General features: G+C 35.9%; 2 protein-coding genes and 1 long non-coding RNA gene across 3 annotated transcripts in view; 1 reads left to right on the forward strand and 2 right to left on the reverse strand.

Annotated features, from left to right (window-relative positions):
• The window catches only part of LOC134798730 (ubiquitin-like modifier-activating enzyme ATG7), a 441,738-nt gene that overhangs the window by 370,723 nt on the left and 45,051 nt on the right, over positions 1-25,964 (reverse strand). The gene's annotated exons all lie outside the window — the stretch shown is intronic.
• LOC134798737 (uncharacterized) overlaps positions 1-25,964 on the forward strand; it is a 432,480-nt gene that overhangs the window by 178,176 nt on the left and 228,340 nt on the right. The gene's annotated exons all lie outside the window — the stretch shown is intronic.
• Positions 406-5,528, reverse strand: LOC134798541 (uncharacterized). Its single transcript, XM_063770923.1, has 7 exons — positions 4,986-5,528; positions 4,540-4,837; positions 4,247-4,343; positions 2,114-2,221; positions 1,521-1,628; positions 540-599; positions 406-459 (listed from the first exon to the last, which is right to left on the reverse strand). The coding sequence occupies exons 1-7, from the start codon at positions 5,467-5,469 to the stop codon at positions 418-420; spliced, it is 1,197 nt and encodes a 398-aa protein (XP_063626993.1). The 5' UTR covers positions 5,470-5,528; the 3' UTR covers positions 406-417.

A 25,964-nucleotide genomic window follows, 5' to 3' on the forward strand; every position in this document is an offset into this window, starting at 1 on the left:
GTCATCTCGCCGCTGGACTGCTTTCTTTAATTCTTCTGGTATTATTATGGAGGTATACTCATTATTAATTCTATGCGGCCGCGTTACAAGGTCTTTTATTTAAATTAAGAAATTTTTACAATTTTATCGCAAAACCCGGCGCACTTCTTGACACTTTCTGTTAACTTATTCAGACTATTTCTTTTAACTACTTCGTTAAGCGGCGCGTAATTTTGATCATAAGAATTGTTTTGTTGAAACAAAAAAAAACATCTGTGATTAAAATATTGATTTTATTGTGATGAAATTTTTGAACAATTGGTACAGGAGGTACAGGTAGGTACATTTTGTTGATAATGCTTGTTTAAATATACTTAAGTGCTTTAATTTGTGCCCCAAAATAATTTACGTGAAAAATTATGTGTAATTATTGAGAATTCAGTAAATTATTGAGAATACTGAATAAGATGATTTCACTATCTGAAATGATAAAGAACAATTAGTAGGTACCTACGTAAAACTAATTATGACGGTAGAATAAAATACTGAAAAAGGCCTACCGCAATATAGCTGTTGTACGACAGTTCGATTACACCGAGGCCTTTAATTACCACGACGTGCTGAAAAAAAATCAGACAAGACAAAAAAGACGATTAGAACTTAAAATATAGGATGTAGACTGATAGAGAATAGGGATAGGGAAACAGCTTTTTTTCTGCACCCCTAGTGACGTGACGTATGCGTTTGCGTTAAGTGTCATTTTGTATGGGATTTTGAGTTTCCAAAACGTCGCGTCTAGCACGCTGTTCAAAATCCCATTCAATATTAGACAACGCTCGTCACGCTCGAATGAAATTTACACAGAGGTTCGGACTTTCGAATATCGCGTGTGACAATGCGATCAAATTACATATTCCTTGATGTTTTTTCCGATTTCATATCGTGTCCAAAAGTGATTGCAGTTTATCGGCACGATTCGGGAAATGAATTAGATATTAACTAGATACGATATAGTAAAGATATGTGACGTTCCACGGCAAAAGGTACCTTATGGCGGCTGGCGTCGCGATTCGGGAAATGAATTAGAGATTCACTAGATATGAAATAGTAAAGATGTGTGACGTTCCACGACAAGAGGTACCTTATGGCGGCTGGCGCTTACGTCGCATAGCGCGAATCGCGCCGTATGTGTTTCATTAATTTTCAAGTGCTTTATTTCTCGCAGGGTGTAATTTTTTTTATTATAACTTCAATAAATATCGCCTTTTTTTTGTTCTTATAATTTATTGGTGCGAGCGAGATGGGACCTTATAACATATCAATATTAGTTTCTCGAGTTATAATGTCGTTCTCATAAAATTTGATTAAAGATTAAAGCTGCAATCCCCAAAATTCGTTATTTAGATTTATGCATTTTATATTATCATAGAAATAGATTAAGCAAACAATTGTAAGCGCTGTAAGTTTTGCTATGTTTTTGATTGTTTAGTTTATTTTAAAGTAAAAAAAATATTGCTAGAATAAAATAGTCAGAGGCTGACCTGAGCTTGCATCATGGCGAATGTGATCAATTTCCGCACTCGCACAGAGGACTGCCGTCTGCAGTTGTGCCAGCCTGAATGGAACATGGCAGTCGGTAGCCGCTCCGCCTGACAAAAACACAAGAAGGCAGGCAGGACCAATTTTTGACCAGGGTTTCATTGAAATCAATTCTGATTTAGGGTTTCTTTAATTATCTTCCTATAATATGTAGTAGTAAATAAAACAAGTAAATATGTACAAAAAACTTAGTGTTAGGGTCGGCAACACGCATATACTTAACTCCTCTGGAGTTGCAGGCGTACATAGACTAAGGAAACTGCATACCATCAGGCGGGCCGTATGCTTGTTTGCCACCGACGTATTATATTTTTCAATTTTTCGAAACTTTTTAGTAGGGTAGGATGACATCTGTCACTTCAATAAAATTTTGTGAGATTTGGGTTTTAGATTAGAAATTATAACACTTTTATCAAGGAATCGATAGTAACAACGCACGAATAACGATCGCTGCAGTAATGGCATTAGTAATGCAGGCTGCAGTTGTCATCCGAATTTCCCCTTAACGCTTTTGTAAAAGCCTAAACAAACTTACTTCAAGAGTTATGTCACCCGCGCTCAATATGAACAAACCAGAAGTAACTAACACTGCGATGGCCGATAATACTATTGGAGCCAGTTGCACCAATGAGCGATCAGTTTGCTGTAACCAAACATAATGTTTAACAAAAATAACGGACTTTAAAAACAGTCTATAGTACATTACAAATCATAAAAATTACATGTGACCCAAAGATGGCTAGGATACATAGTTGCGTAACGGATTAATGATTTTATGGTCGGTCATGAAAATTGACAAAGATATATTCGAAGAGGTCCCTCAGAATGGTCAGAGCCCATCCTAGATTTTGAAATAAATATAAAAGTCGAAACTAACATAAAGAAAACACATTTAAATATTCAACCAAATCAAGAACTATCCTTTTTTTCACGCCACTGTTAGGAAATGTGGCAATAGATGGTCTAAAGCCAACCTGGAAAGTAGGCAATAGCTGTAGCACCTGAACCACCACTACTACAATGTTTCATTGTTTTCATGATCTGTCATTGGTGCCGGTTCGATACAGCAATGAGTATCATTTAAAACATAAAAAATAAATAAAAGGTCTTTTTTGGCGCAACTTTTTCATTCAAAAATAAAATTAGGTTATTTATAGGACCAATTTCTTGTTTCAAAAAAAAAAGAAATGTCAAAACCATTCATTCATTCAGTCAGTTCATTCAGTTCACGCTTAAGGCGTTTTTTTACTTTTGTAGCTGTGTGTGGTTTAGAGTCGGTTTGAAGCAAACAACAGAAAAACGCCTCTTAAAGGTGATAAAAAAAGTAAAAAAGGCGGGATCGGAAAATACTTACTGAATTGGATAGTGTAAATTGTGTTTGACTAAAAAATACAAGAAAAACGTATAAAAATGAGTTCTTCTAGTGAAGAAAATGATATTGACAATGACAGGCAGTGGCTAGTAATTTGCTACCAGAGAACTCGCGGGCTAGTACCTACTTATAGTTATGCAAATCTTTTCTTATTTCCTCGCAGTAGTCGTGAAAAGCACTGTGTAATGCCTCGGCCGGAAACGCTAAAGATGGACTCGTATAATTTGAGGGCCTCCACTAACGTGTCGGCCCTCAAACTCACTCGTCCATCGTCGTCGTTTTAGCAGTTTTCCGTCCTCTCCTACAATGTACTATAAAAGTCAGTTAAAAACTAACTGGATTCAGTTTGGCGTAGGGATGCCTGTTGAAGTCGCAGCCATTGCTGCGTCGCTTGTTTCTCTAGGCAAATAAATTATTAATAACTGTCTCGTGTTTTGAAGATCATTTTATGACAACGGCGATGATGGATGTTTCCATTTTCCTGTCAATGCATATGGCTGTAGCTTGGATGTTTCGGGAAAATATTTAAAGAATTATTAAGCGACCTGTACGGATATGATGGTCGTTCTTGTTTACGTGACAGCGTGATAAAACGGTGTCCGTCACTTTCCATCGCGCGGTGTTAAAAAGACAGTTATTTTACCACGTGGATAAAACCATCCATAATAGCCTTTCGAACGTCATCGCCTGATCTCGTATCAGACATAGTAGTGTAACGTAAGGCATTCTTCAAACCAGAGCAGTTCAGCATATTTTTTATAGCTTTTAGGTACTTTTCATACCTGTATTTTTCTGTTGGAGGATCAGGCTGTATCCTTATTTATATGTGAGAAGTGTGTGGAGCTAATTCGGTTAATGTACAACCGATGTTGTACACGGGTCCGGTCAGCTGCCGGCACCACCGAGCGATTCAGTGTCACGGAAGGCTTGCACCAGGGATCTGCTTTAAGACCGGTTTCTGCTGATTATGGACACTTAGTCATCGGACATAGAGGAGGATGCACCCTGGTGTAGGTACAATTTTTGCCGATGATATTGTGCTTGTGGATGAAGACGGACTAAGAGTACAGAGCAGACTTGAGAAATTGCGTAATAAAATTGGCGAATCTACCTGAAGATTAGCAGGCGCACAGGAAGGATGTACTGTGTGAGAAATGATATGAAAAGAAAGCAGGATATGATGAGATGTCGAACGACAGAGTTGTGTGCAAGAAGACATGCTGCACCGACCCCAAGTGAATGGGAAAAGAGCAAACGAATGATGAATAAAAGAAAAGCTGTCCAAAATAGTCCAACCATCATCTGGATCATTAGCAGCGCCAACACGCAGACGTTGATAAGAATTTGGCCTCCGTAGACTACTTTGCAGGATGATTGTAACTGGTTCACACATCTGCAAAGAACAATAGGGGCATACTCGATTACTCGCATATCTTCAGTAAGAGTATTAAGGTCGCAATATCGCGCAAGACAAGGCATGATTTAACGCTCGACTCTAATGCACGGTCTTTAATTAGGCATTAAATACTTTAGAAAATATTAAAAAAGTTATTCAAACATCCATCGTTGGATAACCGTTATACATTTACCTTAAGATAATGTTGTGCATTTTGATTCCCACTTTTACAGCTTCCTCGTATCTTTTCTCTTGATCTTCTTGGCTATCTTCTTCGTCAAAGATATTATTAAGATCTAAGAAGTACTCGTAAAGGTTTGCGAATTGATAACTGAGACAGATGGAAATAGAAATCATGAGACAGTAAATGGCCACAACGTGGGCAATTAAAAGCAACCAGACTATGTAGATTAAGATTCGGACGAAGCCAGCAACGAGCCGTCTATCTTCTAGATCTGGCCAGATTGGAATTAACGTTGTAAATGTAGCATCTGAAAATAAAAATGTCATTATAATAAGACGGTAAGCAACAACAGGATATATAAACCAGATACCTAAACGTTGTAATCGTCTTACTGATCCATTTTCAACAGTGTTCGGCTGTGGGCAGGCGGTGAAGAGAGGTATAGAGGTACTTACTTGACGTTAAAACGTGAAATGCTGCTTCTACCCCATATGCAATCATTGGACAGGACCCAACAAATATGGAACCTGCCATGTACAGTCTGATCTTCATCATCATTTGCCTCTCTATTTCATCATTGTATATTTCCTTTAATGATACCGTCAATGAGAATAGAAGATTTTTAATTTCTTCTTTGTTATAGACGATAAATCCGTACATGATGTATACAAAAAGGTTTGGAACACTCTTCATCAATGTATCAGTGTTTTGCTTCTGTGTTAAGTTTTTTTGAGAATAGCCTGCGCCAACTGCGGTAATAGCTAGTGCGACAATGATTGCTTCAAGAAACTTTGAAAGAGAGTTGTACACTTTCACAAAACGATTAGGTAATTTAACATCTTCAAACCAAAAGTTTGTTGCGGTAACAATGTAAACGTTTTGGGTCAGCTTTTGGAAATAACGAGTACTTGAATTAGAAAATGTTGGTTTATACTTCATGGTGATATGACAAGTGACCTTCTCAAAGATCAACGAATTAATGACGCTTTGTTCAAGTGAAAAGCTGAAATTAATGTACTGCAAATAGATTAGTGCTCTATTATATCTTAATTTGATTACTGCTAGTAATAGTTGACGTATGCCGTGAGCGGCACATGTGTTCGCCATTATTTGTAGCGCAAACGATGACTTCCTAACAATTACTTTCGTTACTAATGAAAGTCGGTCTTTAAATTGTATATGCCACCAGCTACAAGTGAGAGCGTGGTTACTTATAGGTCTCTATAAAGTAGCATGCATTTATCATTGCATGTAATCAAAAACCAACACTCGGATCTCCAAAGATTGTCACTGTCCAAAAATGGTTCGTGATCGTGTAAAATACTTAAGATATGTGTAGCAATCAGAAGTTTTAACTTGATACCTATTTAAGTAAGTATTGTAGCTCTCGTAGAAGGATTTTTTTTTATTAGAGATAAATCTCAATTACATAATATTTTGATCCAAAGGCATCGTTAAACCAGAATGGTTTGTCTCGATACTCCATTCCGCAGTACTGTACAGTGCAAATGATATGGGTAAGTAAAACCAACTGAAAAGATGGAGTCCTATGCTGCCCAATAATGCATAGGTATGTATGTGTTTGTTGCCTTCTCTTCCCAGAGTGACACAAGCCTACGTCACAATAACATTGCCTCTTTATATAGCGCTATCGCATATTATTATATAGCGCTGTCGCGTGATGACGTAGGCTTGTGTCAGTCTCGTGGTCGGAAGAGAGTACCAGGCGGAGTATATTATTATACCATGGTTGAATACGTTTGGCTTATGTAATGCTAAAAATGTTTTACTTGCGGTTTTGGACCACACAAGTTGAATTAATATTAAGTAACATACAATAGTTTCTGCATGTCCGCTGATCAGCCGGCATCGCGAAAGTGATTAAGTAATTTCACTTGTACTTTCCCACGTATTTCATACATTACTTAGAGGACCATTATGTCATTTTCATCTAGTTTGTTAATAAAACATTTTAGTATTATAGGAGAAGGTCGGATGACACCGTATAGTTAAGTTAGTTTTAACTTATCTATTATTACAAACTCACATAATAGAAAAATAGATAGAGACCGTCGAAAATCATATTTTTGTGTCTTATGTTTTTAAAGCCCTATGCCATTTCTGGTCAGATAATTGGGGGTTATTATTATTATTATTTGTATGTCTGTTTCATATCTCGGGACCATGGGGTCCCGGACCTTTGGGAGGCGTACGTGGGGCCGAAGCCAACAGCGCAGAGGCCCTTTAAGACACTTTAATCTAAAAGCAAGGGATACACGTGGCGGATACCATCCCCGAACGCACAATTATTATTATTATTATTATTTATTTTCATAAGACACAGTACATATGTTTTACATTGAAATAGGACTGCCAAACTGCAAAACAGTTTGATGGCAGTTAGTAAAGCTCTTGATATACATGTTTGTGTCAGTTAAATATTTATAAACATGCTGTATTATTTTAACTTAATAACTAAGCATGCAAATTTAAATCTAGTTATTCTATTATAGGCCTTCAGGGCCAGCAAAGACGGGTCCACTTTTATATGTTTCCATAATAAGTTGACCCCTCTCTACTGTTCCTGTGGGCAAATATCTATTAAATATTTCTTAACACTTGTTCTAAAGGTATGTGGGCTTATCTCTTTAGCAAATAGTTTTTCTGGAAGTGCATTAAATATTTTAGGTACCAAATATTGAAACGTCCGCTCTCCATAGTAATTAATGGGAGTAAAATTTTCTAAGAATAGTTTAGGTTTTCTTCTTGTCACTTTATCTTTATTCTGTGTTTTACATGGAAATGACTTTGTACTATAATTATGAGATGCTACAAATAACTTAAATTTTTCATTTACGGGTAGAATATTACACAATCTAAACAGCTGATCATAATCTTTGTTACAAGTTTTTTTCTGTTTAGGATTAACTAATAATTTTAAATACCGAATCTGTAGCTTTCTAATCATATCTAGTTGTGTTTTAAATGTACGACCATATGCTATTAATCCATAATCTATGTGTGATTCCACTAGGGCAAAGTAAAGCGTTCGCATGGTTTTACGATTTACATATTTTTTAAGTTGTTGGAAAGTTACGTAAATATATCTCAATTTGTTACAGAATGCTTGTACTTGTAATTTCCAGTTAAATGTCCTGTCTATTATTAACCCTAAATATTTATATGATTCAACAAACTCAATTATGTTACAATTACAGTTGTCTTTTAGTTTATGTAAGCAGTCGTATGTGTGCCCTATAATATTATAATGTTTACATCTAATAACGGGGTAATATAACGGGAGCATTGTTTGGTGCACGTGTAAATAAACTGGGTCATTTAAAATAAAATCTAGACAACGTACAATTCAACCGGCGATACAATATACGCAACTCTCCTCTACTTTAATGTTCACGTTATTTCAGAAGGCTGTTTTAAAAAGAGAGCGTAACTTCGATTGTATGGCGGCGGCTATTCTGTGTCTTTAGGTATTTAAATAAAAGTAAACAAATAATATGTAAATTTTCGGGTATATATAACATTTATTGGTTAACCAACCAAATACAAAACCGCCTGGATCTGTCACTGAACGACCCGACTTTTACCTACATTAAATTTGATCATGTAATGTTAGCATCTACCCTCAACTGGCTTAAGGAGCCATTTAAGGGTAGATTTTGTTTACTTTTATTTAAATACCTCAGGATAAAGACTAAAGGTTCATAATGCCTACTTTACGTCACTGAACTCACTGGCTATACTTGCACTGCGTCAAGCGTCAATGGTGTGGTCGATCATGTACTATTACTTGTAGTGCATTAATTATTTACCATCGTATTTTCACGGAATCGTAAGAACGTGTCTTGCTATTTCAGTCAGTGTCGGTACAAAAAGTACTGGGGTTGACTGAAGTATTAGCATGACAAATACGAACGTTTCCGAGAAAGCACGATGGAAAACGATGATGCACTACATCTGTACCCCAGCTTATTCCAAATTTTCCTCCTGGGAATCCTCCTAAGAGTTATATAACTGTTCAGTATCAATACATCGCAATATTTGGCTCAAATTTCAATTAAGTGAACTGATTGGTCTAATTTAGCTGGCAAATTTAATAGAATAATGAAGATCTTGATTCGCCAAGCAAGCATTATATTATTCAGCTTTCACTTACTCTATAAGTCCATGATTAGTGTATCACCTATATTATAGTATTTATCTTTGATTGCTTTTACCAAAAAGAATAGATAGTATAGAGGGGTCCTGTCATTGTAAATTTTGTAGTCACTGTAAATTTACTGCCATCTATCGACACACGACTAAAACTCAAAATGAAAACGTATAAAGTTATCAAAAAAATTATATATATGGATAAATGATATTATTATTTTTATATCATTTTGATCCATGTTCATTCACTGATATCTATGTGTTAAAATTGTTAAATATGAAACGGTGTCGTCACGCCATCTAGCCGAGGATAGGCTAAAGGTATGTGCGCCATCTATTCGAGAATGACTTTTACTTGAATTCCGAGGCACGTTTTTTCCTTAGACTTTATTCGTCTTATACGAAGTTACATATGTCTTTGCTTTTACTTATACGCACAAACAAGTGAATTTACTCGTACAAACTAGAATAACTATAAAAGTCTAACTAGAGCTTAAAAAATAACCCCACGGGAATTATGCCACGAGCGACTTAACTACTACGCGCATGTTGACAACGACAAATATTGTATTGCCACGCAAGTTTTGACATTATTACTAGCCTCTATGGTGTCCCACTGCTGGGCAAAGGCTTCTCTTTCGATCTCCATCCGTCTCGGTTTTGAGCAATCTACGTTGAGATATGCGTCCAGGTCATCCCACCATCACTCCGCCCGGGCCTGCCAGATCCTCGCCCTTAGTACCCATACCGTGGCCGTAGCCCACCTTTTATTGACGATTGGGGTAACTGGGGACAAGAGAGGTAAAATCGGTAGTGGAGGTAAAAAATATTATGAAAAAATACTGTAATTTCTGGAAAAAAGAAAAAAAGAGGACCTATTATTTTTTCTGTTTTTAGGGTTCCGTACCCAAAGGGTAAAAACGGGACCCTATTACTAAGGCTCCGCTGTCCGTCCGTCCGTCTGTCACCAGGCTGTATCTCATGAACCGTGATAGCTAGGCAGTTGAAATTTTCACAGATGATGTATTTCTGTTGCCGCTATAACAACAAATACTAAAAAGTACGGAACCCTCGGTGGGCGAGTCCGACTCGCACTTGTCCGGTTTTTTAATCTTCTGTCGATGTCCATGTCTTACGGAAGTTTTGTTAGGATATCCTAATAGAATAGAATAGTGATCGAATTGACTGATTGATAATATAAAGAACAAATAACTATCAATATGAAATACCATCAAGATGTGCAGTGCTAAAAATATTCTTTACAAACCTTATTTCATATAATAATGTAAGCTAAAAATGTTTCGCAGAATTGCCCATTCAGAGGACAAGGCCGTTTATGAACGGACAAAGAATATAAAATTATTAGACCCAGCTCTTGATGAAACCCTATAAAGTGAAGTATGATAATTCGGCACTCGCAAAATACGAATGGCCTGCTTATTTCGCTGCTCGGGGGTTATGGTATTTCATTATGCAAGCCCTGCGGCTAAGACAAGTCACTTGGACACTCTTCTCAGGATTTTATGAGGGCACTTTACCTTTTTAACATGCCAGCGTGATAGCATCTGGTTATTAAGGGGAAGATCATTCTATTGATGGTTGATGTTGCTTTAGAAAATGTCGTCTGATGTTTATTTAATATTAAATAAAAATAAATAAATAGGTTTTACATGAGTTTTACAGGGCAATTTTACACGGACCGACCTAGAGTCCCACAGTAAGCTCAATTCGCCTTTGTACTTTCAATTCTATACCTGCTGTTACATATCGTTGTTAGAGTCGGACCAAAAAAGTCTGCAGCGGATTTGATAGCCCACGCAGTGCAAGTGTCATTTAAACGTCATAATTGTATAGAAGTTTGACGTTTAAAATAACACTTTCACTGCGTGGGCTATCAAATCCGCTGCAGACTATTCTTGGTCTGACTCTACGTACAATAAAGTTATGAAAATTAAAAAAAAATCATCACTCCGACACATTTTATACCTACCATAAAACTTCACTTTAGACGTTTCTTTCAACAATAACGTCACTTTTGACACTGACATATCTGATCCATGTCATATCTTTGGCAAATTTTTGACGTAAGTACCTCTTTTCTACTCGTCGACTGTAATTCTTGAATTAAGATTTCGTATACCAAACTGCATTCGGGTACTTTTAATGTATGAGCTCCCAACTCAACTATAATATTCATTTCGATACAGTTTAGTCAACTATAATGAAATTGACCAATCACAGCTCGCCGCGGTCAAGAGAACGAAACAAAACTATAGCTCAAATTATAGTGTAAATAACATTATTTGCGGTATTTGACGTCTGTCACTCACAACAGCAATACTACGTAAAATGTTTTGCACATCGAAATCACAAAGGAAAACAACTGCACTGCGAACGTTTACGTTCTACGTCTTTTTTTTTTAATTTTAGGGTTGGCCGGACACCACCGTTATGAATCGGTAGTCGTCTAAGTAAATCGATATGAATTTTTCATTTTTCTTTTAATAAAAATAAGGAAAAGGTGGATAATTAACTGTAAATATGGATATATTTATCGTCACTTAACAGACAACAAATTTGACACAGAAATAACATAAATAAACTTTAAAATAGATCCCCAGTTAGTTTCAATTTTGACAATGGGTGCGACCTACTCGGTCAGTGTATTAAATACACCGACCGACCGGTAGCTTGCGGGAAAACCATATAATTCTAGCTTTATTTAAATCTCAAATAAAAATTCATTATACGTCACAATTCAATACCTCAGTCTACGTGCCATCCAATCGTAATCGCTTGCTGTGACAATCGATTTGCGTTAGTTACATCTCTATATACGTCAGTCATAATGTGTCAAATACCGCAAATAATGTTATTTACACTATAATTATTTATTTTAGATTATATTGTAGGAACAATTGCTTCATAAGTCAGAAACGCGCATGTGACACCCTTAATATAGGAACATCCATAGACTACGAAAACCGCTTAGCGTTACTTGTTAGTCTCCATAGGCTACGGTGGCTAAAATCGAGAAAAAAACTGTTTGAAAACTGAATTTAGCAAGGAGCAATTACCAGGGCCTCATTAGTTACGAGAAGGTGTCGTTGACCAACCCGCGGGCCGCGGCCGGGGAGCGTACGAGTATGAATGTATCGCGGCTGCTCGCGTAGGTATCTTAGCTGTATACTTTTGGTTTGTTTACCTTGACTCTACTAGTTTAAAGTATTATTTTTGTTGACTTTTAGAAAAAGTATTGTATACAATAGTGATATAATTAAGCTTTTCAATCTCGTACCTTACTTAGGCAAACATGGTAGTCGACTGAAAAGCTCTCTATTATATCACGATTGTATAAAATACTATTAAAGTTCGCATCTTATCGTTAGCGCTTGTATTTACTCTCAGCTAAAGAGAAATAAAACAAATGACAAAACGTCTCAGAAAATAATGCTAGATCCGCTAGTCTGACGGCAAGAAAATGTGACGGGTTATTCTGAGCCACTTTATTGGTAACAAGATTTCTACAAGGGGAAACATATAATCTAATCCACGTGGCGGTAAATAAAATACCTTGGAGGTTTCGGATTTTTCTGGGACGGAATTGTATATTATTTTATCTGTGACTAGTTTGTTAAGCAAATTATGTCAGTAGCAATGTACAGAAAAGTAAAGTAGGGCAACACTCAAAGAGCAGTAAACCAAAACATGTAATTATCATAACCTCAAATTTCACAAATATTTACGATCAACGAGCATGATTGTACGTTGTAGGCACCTTGACTTTCCTTAAGTTCATGCACAATCTTTTTTAATATATTGGTATTTAATGGTGACAACAGAAATTTCTCTTGAAATAGCAACGATTCAGAATGTAAACAAACGAGATGGCTGTCATTCACGAGCCACATTCCACAGATAAAACACAGATGACACGCGATTTTGGAATTATTCGAACACAGTGTTGCTAACCCACGATTTTTCAAATTTGCCGCCTTTTGCTACTGACAAGATTTGCTTGACCAAGTATATGTTGTAGTAATTATCTTCATTTAATAGAGGTATATCTAGCTAACTATTACCGTTTTAATTACTAAAGAAAGGCGGCTTCTAACCTAGCCTACCTATCCGACTGCTCGTACAGTCAAAGAATTTAGTTTGTGACCTATTTCGTACCTTGTCACAGTGACAATCAATATTATGATTATGAAAATCGCTAAGACCTCATTTTATTGTCACTGTGACAAGGTACAAAATGGGTCGTCAATTAAATTCTTTTATTGTACTTAAGTAATGTTACAGCCAAAGTGTGCATAATACTCCTGGGAGCCTAGCCAAGATGACGAATGAAGATCGCTTGCAGAAAACGAAACAAAAAGATATTATCTCTATCACTCTTCAATATTAGTGCGATAGGGACAGATAGCGTTTAGTTCCTCTGCAAAAGATTGCCATCTTCTTGAATATACTCCCAGTTCTCACAAAATAACATTAACTACGTTTCATGTTCAAAATAATGGGCACTTTTCACCTTTTCTCGCCAGACACCAATCACAACAGATAAGGAAATGCTGACTTTATGTTTTAACGTTAAGGAAGGCGTTTTGATAGGACGGTCTGAATTATGTTACCTATAAAATTTATTACGATTTCACCATTGACTTGTGTATTATGTAAAGACCGGGCCAGTTCGTTGGTGCACAAATGGCATTATGTGCACATTTTCGTTGGTGCGCATGTGCGCTCGGCATTATTATACAACGAAAGGGCCTATCCTTACTATTGAAATCTTTAGATTTGACGTCAAATTTTACTTATGTGCATTTTTATGACGCGTTTCTAAGACCCAACCCGAAATAATAAAAACCTATCGGTTGTAAAAAATCGCCTCATACTTAGAGGTAAGTAATAATCATTTCTTTAACCACTATCCGTTTATGTTTAACATCGCGGATTAAATATTAAATTCAATATTTTATTCAATTTGCACTTTCATAAGATTTCAAGCTATTTCAAACATCATAATTCTAATTTATAGGTTTAAAGATATAGTCGAAAATGTTTGTATTTTCTAGTCACGATAGCTCCCGCCCTAGGCGAACGACAATCATCAAACGCGCGAGATTCAATTTAATCGTGATGGCTAATTATTTACTCCCCTCGTGTTGAGCTCACTTGCTTGAAATTAGTTGAAAATATCATTAAAAACATATTTCACCAGATTTTTAAATGGTGGGAGTAGAAAATGGAAAACAGTTTCGTAAGATTTTTGATGGAATGATCGTTTAAATTTTTGCATTTATATTTCATATTCTTTAACTTATAAGTAAATTTATAAGTAAATAAAATTAAGTATATTAATTAATTCTTAATCATTGTCATCATTATGTCATTGTATAGAAAATGTTCAATTTAATAAAGGATATCCACAAAGACCGAATGTGCCCTGCCATCCTTCAACCGTTGTTATTAAGCGTCCAGAATCTTCCTGTAGGTACGTGGTCGATTCTGAAAAACCTATCTCAACGGTTATCCGTGCATTCGCTGATGGTAACATTTAGGATTATACTTAAATTTGTAGTTCATTAAATCTTCCGATTTAATTACATACCTTAGTTAATTAACTACATTAAATCTTAATACTTAAATTTGTAGTTAATTAAATCTTCCTATTTAATTTACTACAAATTTAAGTATAACCCTAAAGTACAAGTAACTAATTGTAGTTAAATAACTTTTACTTTACACATCCAATTACAAATTAAGCCAAAAAAATACTGGATCTTTTAGGATAATTACAAGAATCCCCCGAGAAAACGTAAAGAAACAAGGCCAGCGACATATGCTCACTATCCCGAACTTAATTACTAAAGTGAGTATGAAGTAATCAATTTCCCTAACTCTAATTCCAATCGTGAACTTCGTAGCACCGTAATTAAAGTACTAGAGTGGTTAATTGCTTTGGGACTAGAACCCGCAAAGCACAAGCAAAAACGTTTCGATTAGCGAGGGAGTTTTCATGTTGTTTTTACTCTGTAGTTAAAATAAGTTGAAAAGTTGAGGATCGAAACTAATGTTTCCCGATGATAATCCTGTAAACCTTCACGATATTTTAACCGGATTTTAGTGATTAATTCAATTTTAGAATAAGCAATTAATTCGATTTTAGATTAAATGTATTAATATCCTTGTTTTTTTAGTAAGTCACTCACTCTTATCAACCGAATGTCTGGTTCTCATCGTCGGTCAACCTTGTAGAAGGCACGTCTGCCCTTCTAGAAAGTTTTTGGACAAGGACAAGAAAAAAATTAGAAAAATATATTTCATCTAATTGAAATTCTAACCCTAGCAGTTTACATGACTTGGCATAATAAATAAAACGTGAATAATAATTTATGTAGAAAAGACTTTTCATGCCGAGTCTGTTCGGATTTACTGCATCCAACTACGAATGGAAGAAAATAATTATACACGTGGAACATTATTAGAGATTGAGCTGAAAGGATAGGTAGTATTATCTAAGTGATCTACAATCGAGTTATTATAATCGTAAAGGATCTACTTGCTAGGGTTGAAACATACAGATTTTTGCACTCATGTTTATCAAACAGTATCTCAAACACGGTTAGAAATATTAACGTAATTAATAAGTAAAGTACGTAGCCTCAAGAACTCCCCGTTTGCATAAAAGTCCTTCGTCCTGTTCCACCCGATAGAAATAATTAACTTTAGGTTTTTGACCGCGTGCCACGGATGCTAGTGAGGTAGGTAGCGTCTTCACACCCAAATCGTGCTGAAACTCTTTGCCTAGATGTTCCAGGGCATTAATCTGAGTATCAGCACAGGAGTCAGAACTGAAGTCTGCCAGAGACAAATGAAGACCTTCGTCCAAGTTGTGGTGGTGACTGTGGCTCGTGGCTGACCGTAGTAACTGTATATATATATTTTTTTTTTGTGTATTTGAGTAGGCAATTGATTTGAGTCAATCGGTCCTCGCTAGAGATTGTGCGCTCTTTGAGAGCTCTTTGTTTCAGTAAGAGCTGTATTGATCGTGGATTGCGGTGTCTGTTTAGTGGTTTTGGACAGGTTCCCACAATGGTACGGGTGAACCTGCCCCAAGGGTTATTACCTATATTATATTTTGTTGAAATTCTTGAGAGTATCTATTATGTATGTATTTTGTGTATGTTATAAATGAGTCCAGTGTTTCTTCTTTTCCTGTGATATGTTTTATATTGTACGGGTCGATATCCTGATATTTCCCACAGATAGTCTCGTGGACACATCTTGCATATTCGTATCTTGGACAGTTTTTAATTAGGTGTTCGATTGTTTGCTTTGTGTCTTTGTCACATGGACAAGCATCGTCATTGATTATGTGAAAACGTTTTAAATAGGTTCTATTGTAGCCATGGCCTGTTAGTATTTGTGTAAGCTGGAATGTTATGTTTGTGTGTTTACGGAGATGTTTGATGTCGTCCAGAGTGGGTAACCATTGTTTAACGTGTTTCCCCGTGGTGCTGTGTTGTGTGTAGTGTATGAGTTGCTTCTAATTTGTGTTTGATGGTAAGATAGGGGGAAGTAGACGTAGTCTGGTGATTTTCGTAGTATTGCCGCATGCTTGGCCGCGAGATCTGCCCTCTCATTTCTATCTAGGCCAGCATGGGCTTTAATTCAGCAGAAGTTGATCTTAGATTAAGATTGTATTTATGTACTTATTTTTCACAATTATTATGAAAACTGTTCGCCATCAAAGCACAACGTTTGCTAAGATAATATTTTTATGTTGAACAGAATTAATGAATGTAGTTAGAGTCAATCAAATCAGACCCATGATAAAAATAAAATATTTTGTAATCAACAAATGCTCATAAACGTGCCTTCGTATTTAACTATTACTTTCCAAAAATACATTTTAAATATTTATTTTATTGTGTAATATTTCTTTTTAGGTAGGTGCAACAGATATTCGGTATTCGGCCGAATAGTAGGCAACATTCGGCCGAATACCGAATATTAGGCAACATTCGGCCGAATACCGAATATTCGGCCAAGTGGCCGAATGGGCCCAATACCGAATAGTTGCCGAATATTCGTGGCATCTCTAGTAAAAAGTAAAAGTAAAGTAAATTCTTTATTGACATTAAATGTGATTAACAACAGGTCTGAAAATTCAATTATTTTTTTGTAACTTATAAAAGTGATGTAATTTACGATGCCTCACACGGGTTGAGTTGGAGCGTTCGAGTTACGTCAGATGACGTAAGGCGCTCGTGTAGGAACCCGCCTCAGCCATAAGCTGACAAATCCTGTACAGTTTCTTTTATAGATAATTCGTGCTGTTGGTGGATGATTAAAAGTCACTTTTTATTAAAGAAAATTATGTATTTTCCATTAAAACAAAATTAATTCACAGAGCGATGTTACAGTGGGAGTTGTTGAGAAAGAAGAGAGTGAGTGAGTCGATGAATGGATACACGAAATAAAACCATTCGGTCAAATAAGGTTGCGTTCAGAAACACGTGCTGCCCTTGAAATTTTTCATCACGAACACCGTAACCATGTTATGTAGGTACCAAACATACATAGAGGTATATTACATTGCACATGACAGCAAGATAGCTGCTGCTCTTGCCTCGTTTTTGAAAAATAAAACAATTAATTCTTCACCCAATTTATTGCTGCAGCAAAGATTGTGGTATTTTAATTTATTAAAAGTTAGGGCCTTGGCAATTGGCGCACTTTGAAGATAGCCTAACAAGCGGCGTTCCCAGTTTGCTTTGTAAATAAAAAAGAATACTGGTTTTCAAGTCAACTTTAATGAGTGCCTTGTGTTTTTCGGCACAAGATTGTTTTTTCAATGTCAAGGTTGAGTCAGATAGGTTGAGATGTTGTGTAGTTTGTTTTGTAAACAAAAACACTGAACGGCCTGTTTAAGCGTACGGTGGCGGGCTGTTTTAATTTCGTTCACGGTGTTTTGTACTTGCTTTGAGCTGACGGGTCTCTATTGTTTCCCATAAAGTTTTAAGTCATAATGTATTGTTTGTCCGCATTTTCGTTGGTCATAATTTGGTTTTTTCAGAAACGCGTAACTTTTCAGGATTGCAATAAAATAAACCTATCTATAGGATAACCTTACGAAAGTCCTGAAAAGTTAACGGTTTCTATGTAATATTATTAAAACGAAATCATTTTTCTTTTATAAGCTCCATTGTTACTCCGGACAAATAGAAGGTACCAATAAATAATAACGTAAAGTTTCTAGTAGAATATTTTCTAGACTACTTCATTTGCTGCCGCTCTTACCCTAAACACACAGTACACTGATTACATTATTCTGTTACACATGACTAGAATTCACATAAACAGACAAGTTACACGAAAACGAAAAAGGTGTGTTTGAGAAAATGAAACATCGATAAATCTGGTATCGATAAGTCAGTCATATTACTTATAGATTAATAATAAGAAGATGTAACTTCTACTTGGTGTAAATTACCGAGAAATTTCAAAAATGCAAATCAATTACAAATCGGTACATAATTTCTTTATTACATTTAAATATTTAGTACTTAAAAATAAGAACGTAAACTGTAGTATGTGCCAAAAGAATAGAAAATTACTAAGTATATCAAAGAAGATATCGAACCTGTTGTATATTTCGCGGTAACTGTCTTTTTATACAATGCTAAAAATAAGTATATCGATGGCAGACATGTCGATATTTGATTTATCAATCACTTAATTTTGTCACAAAAACTTCTATGTCTGCACATAACTCTTCCGTACTTACGAAACACCGTGCACCGCATATATGGAACCGTCTTCAAGCTTACATCGTTTCACGCGTCTCCTTTTCAATATAATATAAGTTGACACTTTCTCGTTTGTTTAACAAAGCCAACGACAATCTTTAAAGGAAGACAAATAAAACTAAACAAGCTCTCGAGCAGACTCCCGAAACCCATTTATGTATCTTTGAGCCTTTAACGAAAAAAGTTCCATAATAATTCCGCTTCTAAGTAAAAAAGTAAACAAACTAAGTAAAAAAGGCAATCAAAAGTTACATAAACAACTTTTCGACGCTTACGTGAAGAGGGTGCCGCGAGTTTCCTTAAAATACCTTATAATATTATGTCGAATCTCTGCAGGGCCCTTAAGGCAAACAGTCAGCCCCGTTTGGACCTAAACACACAACGTATTCTCTTTTGAAAAAGAACTTTCAAGCTACTCAATAAGAATTATTGTCGATTGCTCGATGAGTCGTAAAGTTAAAGGCTATAATTTGCCTATACTAAGGCTTTGCATTAAAATGTTCAGATAGGATTACAATACATGTAATCCTATCTGAACATGTAATCATACATGTAATCGTATGTGCTTATTGTGTGAGAGTGTGATTTTATTTATTGTGTGAGTTGTATCCCAGTCAATGGATGTGTTTCGAACAGTGATTGCAACTAATGCATTATAATGTGAACAAGTAAGTAAATTAAGCTTACGTATATACTTATAGAGCATATAAAGCCGAAACATAAGCCAAATGAATACGGTAATCCGAACCATCATTACACAAAATTAATTTAAAATTAATTTTAAACTTCTATGAAATTATGACGTACCTATAAATAACACTTCCACTGCGTGTGCGTATGCTATCAAAATGATTGCAGACTTTTCTTGGTCTAACTTTATCAAAATAACTGCTTCAAAATGAAATTAAAAACTATTCAGTCAATAAAACGCAAATCCAAAATAACAGTGGCGACATAAATAAAACGTATCAAACAATGTAAATCAGATCAATTTGGAAACACATAAATGGCATTTTACACTTACAAGAACACACTACTTAGAAATATTTAGTGACTCAGTGTTGAAAAATGTAAACTCCCGTCGCTAGTGAAAAATACTGTAAGACTACGAATACATTTTACCCATACTTTACTCCTCGGTTCAAGACTAACTCCGTTTTACTGGCACTCCAGCTTTTTATATCCCTACAGGGTAAGCAAAGTAAAACGGTAGTTGCTTAACTTATATCTTAACAAAACTGTTTATAGTATTGATATATCGCATATGAAATTTCTACGTTGACCCTACTTGATATAAATCATGGATGGATAGGATTACCTCTGGGCTGTATTTTATGTCGCATACACAGAAGGGTCCAGATGTGAAATATGGCATACTTAGTCTAAGTAACGCTCGAATGATGAATTATGTATCATTTCTATGTGGCATTTTTGGCCATAGGGTAATTTTATAATAAAACAACTATGTATAATGCTAGTTACGCCGTCCCAATCAGTAGGTATTACAATTGATAAAAAATCTTTAACTTTTATGTTAAATTTTTACTGTTTTTGAGTTTATGAAAAGGGAGGAATGTAGACATCCTTCAATATTATTATGTTTTTCTCTATCATAAGTACAAATTTTCGACAGGGAGGAAATTTCACTTCTTTATACCAGTCACGTGACATGACTGCTATTGCGTGACGATACACTCTGTCAAATTTTATTATTAAATGGTTTAAACGAAACAAAGTTATCCACCAGCAGATAAAACAGTAAAATTTCCATAATACAAACAGTTGGTTCCATAATACAACATAATACAAAACTCTGTAAATCGCGAGGCCGCTTTTATAGCCCAGAAGAGATGCATAAGAGCTATCTGCGGTGTAGATGTAAGAGATAGTTGTATTCCCTTATTCAAATCCCTAAAACTTCTAACACTGCCTTCATTATATATACTCGAAGTAGCTCTATTCGTAAAACGAAATCCACATTTGTTTACAAGTGTATCAGAGAGACGTAATCAGCCAATACGCCCTCAATATGAGGGACAGTTATACATTCAGCCTATGAAAACGGCATTAATGCGAAATAGTTTCTTTGGAATGGCACCAAGAATATTTAATAAAATACCGATACATATGAAAAATCTCCCGGTTCATCGATTTAAGAAGCTGTTCACTACCTATTTGATCGATAAATGTTTTTACTCAATAAAATAGTTCCTAGAAGCTCCTTAACAAGTTAAACTAGGCTTGACTATTATTATATTTGACGTAGAACTAATTATTAATAATAATTATTTGACTACCTGAATTATTAATTATTTGTATACTTTTATTGAATGAAATGAATGTTTACATGTGACTTCTATGATTTATATTTTTGATATTACTTATAATTTAAAGTTAAATTTTAATGTACATAATCATTACTTGCATGCAGTTTAGGTAAGAATAACTATTTCTATGCCTATTCAGACAGGATGTGCTGAACAAAATTCTGTTATTACATCTTTAATGTACCACATTCAAAGAAATAAATAAATGATTGATTGATTGATTGGATATACACAAAGTCATAAACCATAATTACATTTATACTGTGATTAATTTATGTTATTTTTCCATCATAAATAATATGTACTTATTATATGCCTAGTGAAATGAAACAGATAGCAAAAGTATGCCAAAAGTGACCAGCCGAGCACCTGGCATACATAATCTAAGAAACTTGCTCATTGCGATGCAGCGAAAACTCTCCAGACAGTCAAACTTTGCTTGCAGAAGTTCGTATCTTGGAACTAATAATATGGTGTTCTGCTAACTAACCGTAACTATCCCTGTTTAGTATGCGGACAGACGAAACTATGCTTCCTTACAAGGCTGTATGTCGATTAGCTGCTTTCCGCAGCCAGGTTTGAGAGGTCGAGGAAATTTCATGGAAGATGTTCAGTTGGATTATAAGTTTTTGACATGTATTAGGTTGTTAGGCAGATTTGCCGTGAGTATCTTCTTGTGATTATTTAAACAGATGATAGCGTTGCACACTTCGCTTGTAATATTTCCCTATCATGTGTAATACATATATGTAACAGCTATAAGAAAATCAGTGTCAAATTGAATCAATCATCCACATACAAATTTTCAAACTTAAAATATATTACTGCTAGAAGTTTACAATAATGGGACCCTGTATCATACTGTGCCCTCGAGGATGATGTTCGCTACGTGCGTCCCTTGCTTTCTGGATAATTTGTCTTAAAGTGCCTCTGCACGTGCTCTACACGGTTTTCGGGCACACGCACGCCTCCGAAAGATCCGGGACCCCATGGTCTCGAGATATGGAAAGAGATACAAATAATAATAAAATATGTTTATTCAAAAACTTTGCACATAAATACATAACAATGCTTACAAACTAATTGACATAAAAAGTGGCTCAGCTAAAGAATTAATGAATGAATGAAAATATTTATTTCCAGGCAACTATTGGCCCATAGATAAATACCTTAAAACTAACTAAATACATAGTATATTATTATTATAAAACATATCTTAAAACTAAAAACACACAATTATGGCTGCGATGCGTTCGCAACCCCGCAGTGTTAGAGAGCCGGCCGCGGAACTTGACAATCTTCGGCTAAAACTCCTCCTTGGTGAAGGTCGCTAGATGTTCAGTCGGAACGCTGAGCACAAAAGAATTAAAATTTACACTGTGTCGAGATTCTAACTTCACGACCCTTAGGATGAATGTCTGACTGTCTGTACCAGAAAGCCTCAGGGCACAGTTAGCCGCATTAATGTTAATCAAACGTTACATAATTTTTACTTTATATAGCCTTGACTGCGAGATTCTTCAAGCGTTAGTATCGAGCATTAATATCTCAGCAGGTTTAGTCTCGCAATCCCTATGCGATTACAGCGAATAAACCGCGGATAACGATAAGCTTAGCGATACCGTTGCGATTTTTCAGGCTGAATTGTATTGGAAAATGGAAGAGTTATAAAATTTATGTATTTTTAGCAAATACTGGCAATAAAGATCAAAGTATATAAAACTTTTGATTAAATTTGGGAATTTTTTTTGGGGTTTAAGGTTAGATATAGTGATGTGATGCCGTGGGAATTTTCCCGGAACAAAGAATATTCTCTTATGGAAAATTTCCCCTGTTCCCGAGAATATTTCCCAAACTGAGGAATATTGACACTTAAATCAAGTGAATTACAGCTTTAATTAAAATTTAAGCTAGCTATAATGATAAGTAACAACCTGCCCTAGATAGATATTCGAACTTTAAGATACGTCAATTAATAGATCTAGAAACGATATGGATTAGATGTGTCAGTGTCAAAAGTGACGTCTTTGTTTGAAGAAACGTAACATTTGACACTGACATATCTAATCCATATCGTTTCTAGATCTATTAACTGACATATCTTAAAGTTCTAATTGGGCCGTGCGTTTATTAAAATAAAGTACTGACTGAACACTTATATTCTAATTTATATTCATTTAGTTGAATATCTAACATATCTAAAACTTATTTTCAGGTTTCCAGTTTAAATAGCAGTCGTGTTTTTATCATTTTTAATTAATTATTTTATTGCTCAAGCTGAAATAGCGGAGACGTTTCGCGTTCGCTTAGTCATGCTAATTCTTAAATTGTGGTGTGGTGAGTGTCCACTGTCTATGCCACAGAATATAATTCAAATAATAAAAAAGGCGTCTTTAGAATGTAGGTTAACCAAGCAAGCAATATCTTAAGTCGAAAACCAATAAACTTTGCTAGCGTAAAATATTTTACTTCGATAAAGTTTTAAAGCAAACTCTACAACCGTGCATCGTGTGTGGTGTTAAAACCACAGAGTAATGAACTGTCCAGAGCACCAGCTTTATACAACCGTTCTCAACACTACCACATGCGCTAGCCTGTGGCACAACCAATGCCCACTAACCACTTAAGTACAAACAGCAACACTGTACTGTACTGTGTATGTAGTACTGTACATCGGTGGACTTTATTACAAAAGGCAAGGTCCACCGTTGTACAGTTAACAGTGTAGGCGATGGTACACGAGAGAGAAGACCGAACCGAACATTTGAGTAGCTTAATATTTTATTAGTTATATGCTTCGTTGCATAAAGATGATGCTCTGATTAGTTCATTCAACTGTAACTTCTTAAAACTGCGAGCTGTATCCGCCTTTGCTCCAAATATTTCTCCCACTCCACTTTCAATATCGAACGCTTATTTTCCTAAGCTCTTATAAAATTATCACGATCTATTCTAAAACCAACTTTGCACCGTTAACAATAAAGTCCTTGTAACCACGAACGTTGAAGCAACCCTTGATATTGCAACGCAAACATTTGATATTGCCTGAACGCGCGTAGTTTGGGTAAAAATGGCTAAAGTGGAACGGAAACCGGGACCTCTAGAAGCCATGTCACCAACCCAATATGGCAACGCAAATGGTGCACTTTCGTTGTGTTTATTGGACGTTTTTCAGAGAATCATTGTTTTCAAAGATTCTGAGTTATTTCATTGCGATTTTATCGGCTTCGACAACCATCATTACATTCATTACTATCAAACGTACCTAACTAGTTCAGCTAGCGATTTTCTATTGAATAAAGTTTACCAATTAATAATGTTACTAAAAGTTGAAGTTCCGAACTAGCGACATCACTAAGCGATTACGCGACTACATGAAATTTGCTTTGAGAAATCTAAACGAGGCTGGAAAATATAAAAATACAACACAACCTGGGGTTTAATGGAGCCTAACAACTCAATAGGTAATTCATATATGATTAACATTGCTGATCTAGGTACACATAATTTACTTACTAACGATTTGTATTTTCTAAAAAGCTTTGATTGCTCAGCTCGACGGGACGCTCGTATCATCAATATCATCATATTTTGTAGATTATTGCCGTATTTAAAAAAACATATTATTCTTCATTGTCTCTGACAAAAGCAGTCCCATGACTGCGATTATACTTAGGGACTTACATTTCTACTTAAAATAAAAAACAAAAAGACCGGTCAAGTGCGAGTCGGACTCGCGTTCCAAGGGTTCCGTACATAAGTCCGACTCACGCTTGACTGCACATTTCTAATAGGTTTTCCTGTCATCTATAGGTAAAGTACTATTCTGTGTATTTTTTTCAAAATTTTAGGCCCAGTAGTTTCAGAGATAAAGGGGGGGAATGGTCGGACAGACAGACAGACGCACGAGTGATCTTATAAGGGTTCCGTTTTTACCTTTTGAGGTACGGAACCCTAAAAAGACCTAAAAAGTTTCATAAATGCGCCAAAAAGTTACAAAATCTTTTGTCAGAACATTGATTGATCTCCCTCTCGGTTTTCTACTTGCCACGTTACAGAAAATTTACGCTTCTGGCATTTTGTTGTGCAGTAAGTTAAGAGCCAACGGGAGTGGTCATTTCTCCATACAAACGTACTCCTCGTTTTCCTCCGTGGTTTTTGAAGCTAGAGCAATGATTTTTTCAACACAGATTAATATTGTCAATATCTGTGTCGGACCGTTTTGCTTTTTATGATATTTTTGTTTTTTAAGGCGCTAGAGCCCTTCAAAAATGGCCAAAATGGCCTAATTGACTATGCCGCAATGAGAGGCGTGGCATTCAAAACTGATATCAATTAGCCAAAAAAGCAAAACTGTCCGACACAGATAATTTCATAATCATTCAGATTTCCAAATTTGGTTACGATTGGTTAAGTTTTGGAGGAGGAAACAGAGGAGTACGAAACCTCGATTTTTGAGATTTTTACGCAGGATTTTTCGCCTTGTCCTTATCGCACTACTTTTAGGTGCCGCTTCCGTTAGCGAGACGGGTATATTTACCTAAAATATTTAAAACTCAGCTCCTGTTTCGTCTTAAAATAAATAAAAATCGTAACCGCGCTACACTTAAGACGAAACGGGAGCTGAGCTAAAAGTCAATTTTGAGATTTCAAGCTGAATATACCCGTCGCTCTGACGGGGCGTGAGAGACTGTATTTGTGTGTGTAATGCACGCACACAGATGCGTACGCTTGCACCCGCGCGCGGCGCGCCTCATTGCCGACAATTTGCAATGTTATTTTTCGTGCGTTACTGCCACGAGGCGTTCACTTATTACTTACTGTGTTGCGATTGAATTTTTTGACCCGGCTTACGTTTACGGAACTCGATAATCTTTCTACTACTGTGACTTGGCTTTGTTTACTTGACTTTGCTGATCAGCTTATTGTTTTGGACTCCGTGAGTTGTGGTTACCTATTGGACCGCACGCAATTCATCTACCTTTATTCAAGTAATTAAGCGTAAGGTACCTCCGCCAAAGATGGCCCTGTTCCTAAGATGGCCCACTTTCAAAATTTTATACTTACAACCGTTCGAATGATTTTAAATTTCGCGCACATGTTCGGTTAGTGCCATAGAGAT

The sequence above is a fragment of the Cydia splendana genome, chromosome 17 (assembly GCF_910591565.1).
Source record: "Cydia splendana chromosome 17, ilCydSple1.2, whole genome shotgun sequence".
NCBI classification, from domain to species: domain Eukaryota; kingdom Metazoa; phylum Arthropoda; class Insecta; order Lepidoptera; family Tortricidae; genus Cydia; species Cydia splendana.

Excerpts from the sequence above, each read along its gene's own strand:
- LOC134798541 (XM_063770923.1), bottom strand. The coding sequence starts at position 5,469 with ATGAAGTATAAACCAACATTTTCTAATTCAAGTACTCGTTATTTCCAA. Across the intron at positions 2,222-4,246 it reads TGCTAATGATCCAGATGATG|CAAACTGATCGCTCATTGGT; the intron begins GTTGGACTATTT and ends GTTTGGTTACAG. Across the intron at positions 600-1,520 it reads TCGCCATGATGCAAGCTCAG|CACGTCGTGGTAATTAAAGG; the intron begins GTCAGCCTCTGA and ends ATTTTTTTTCAG.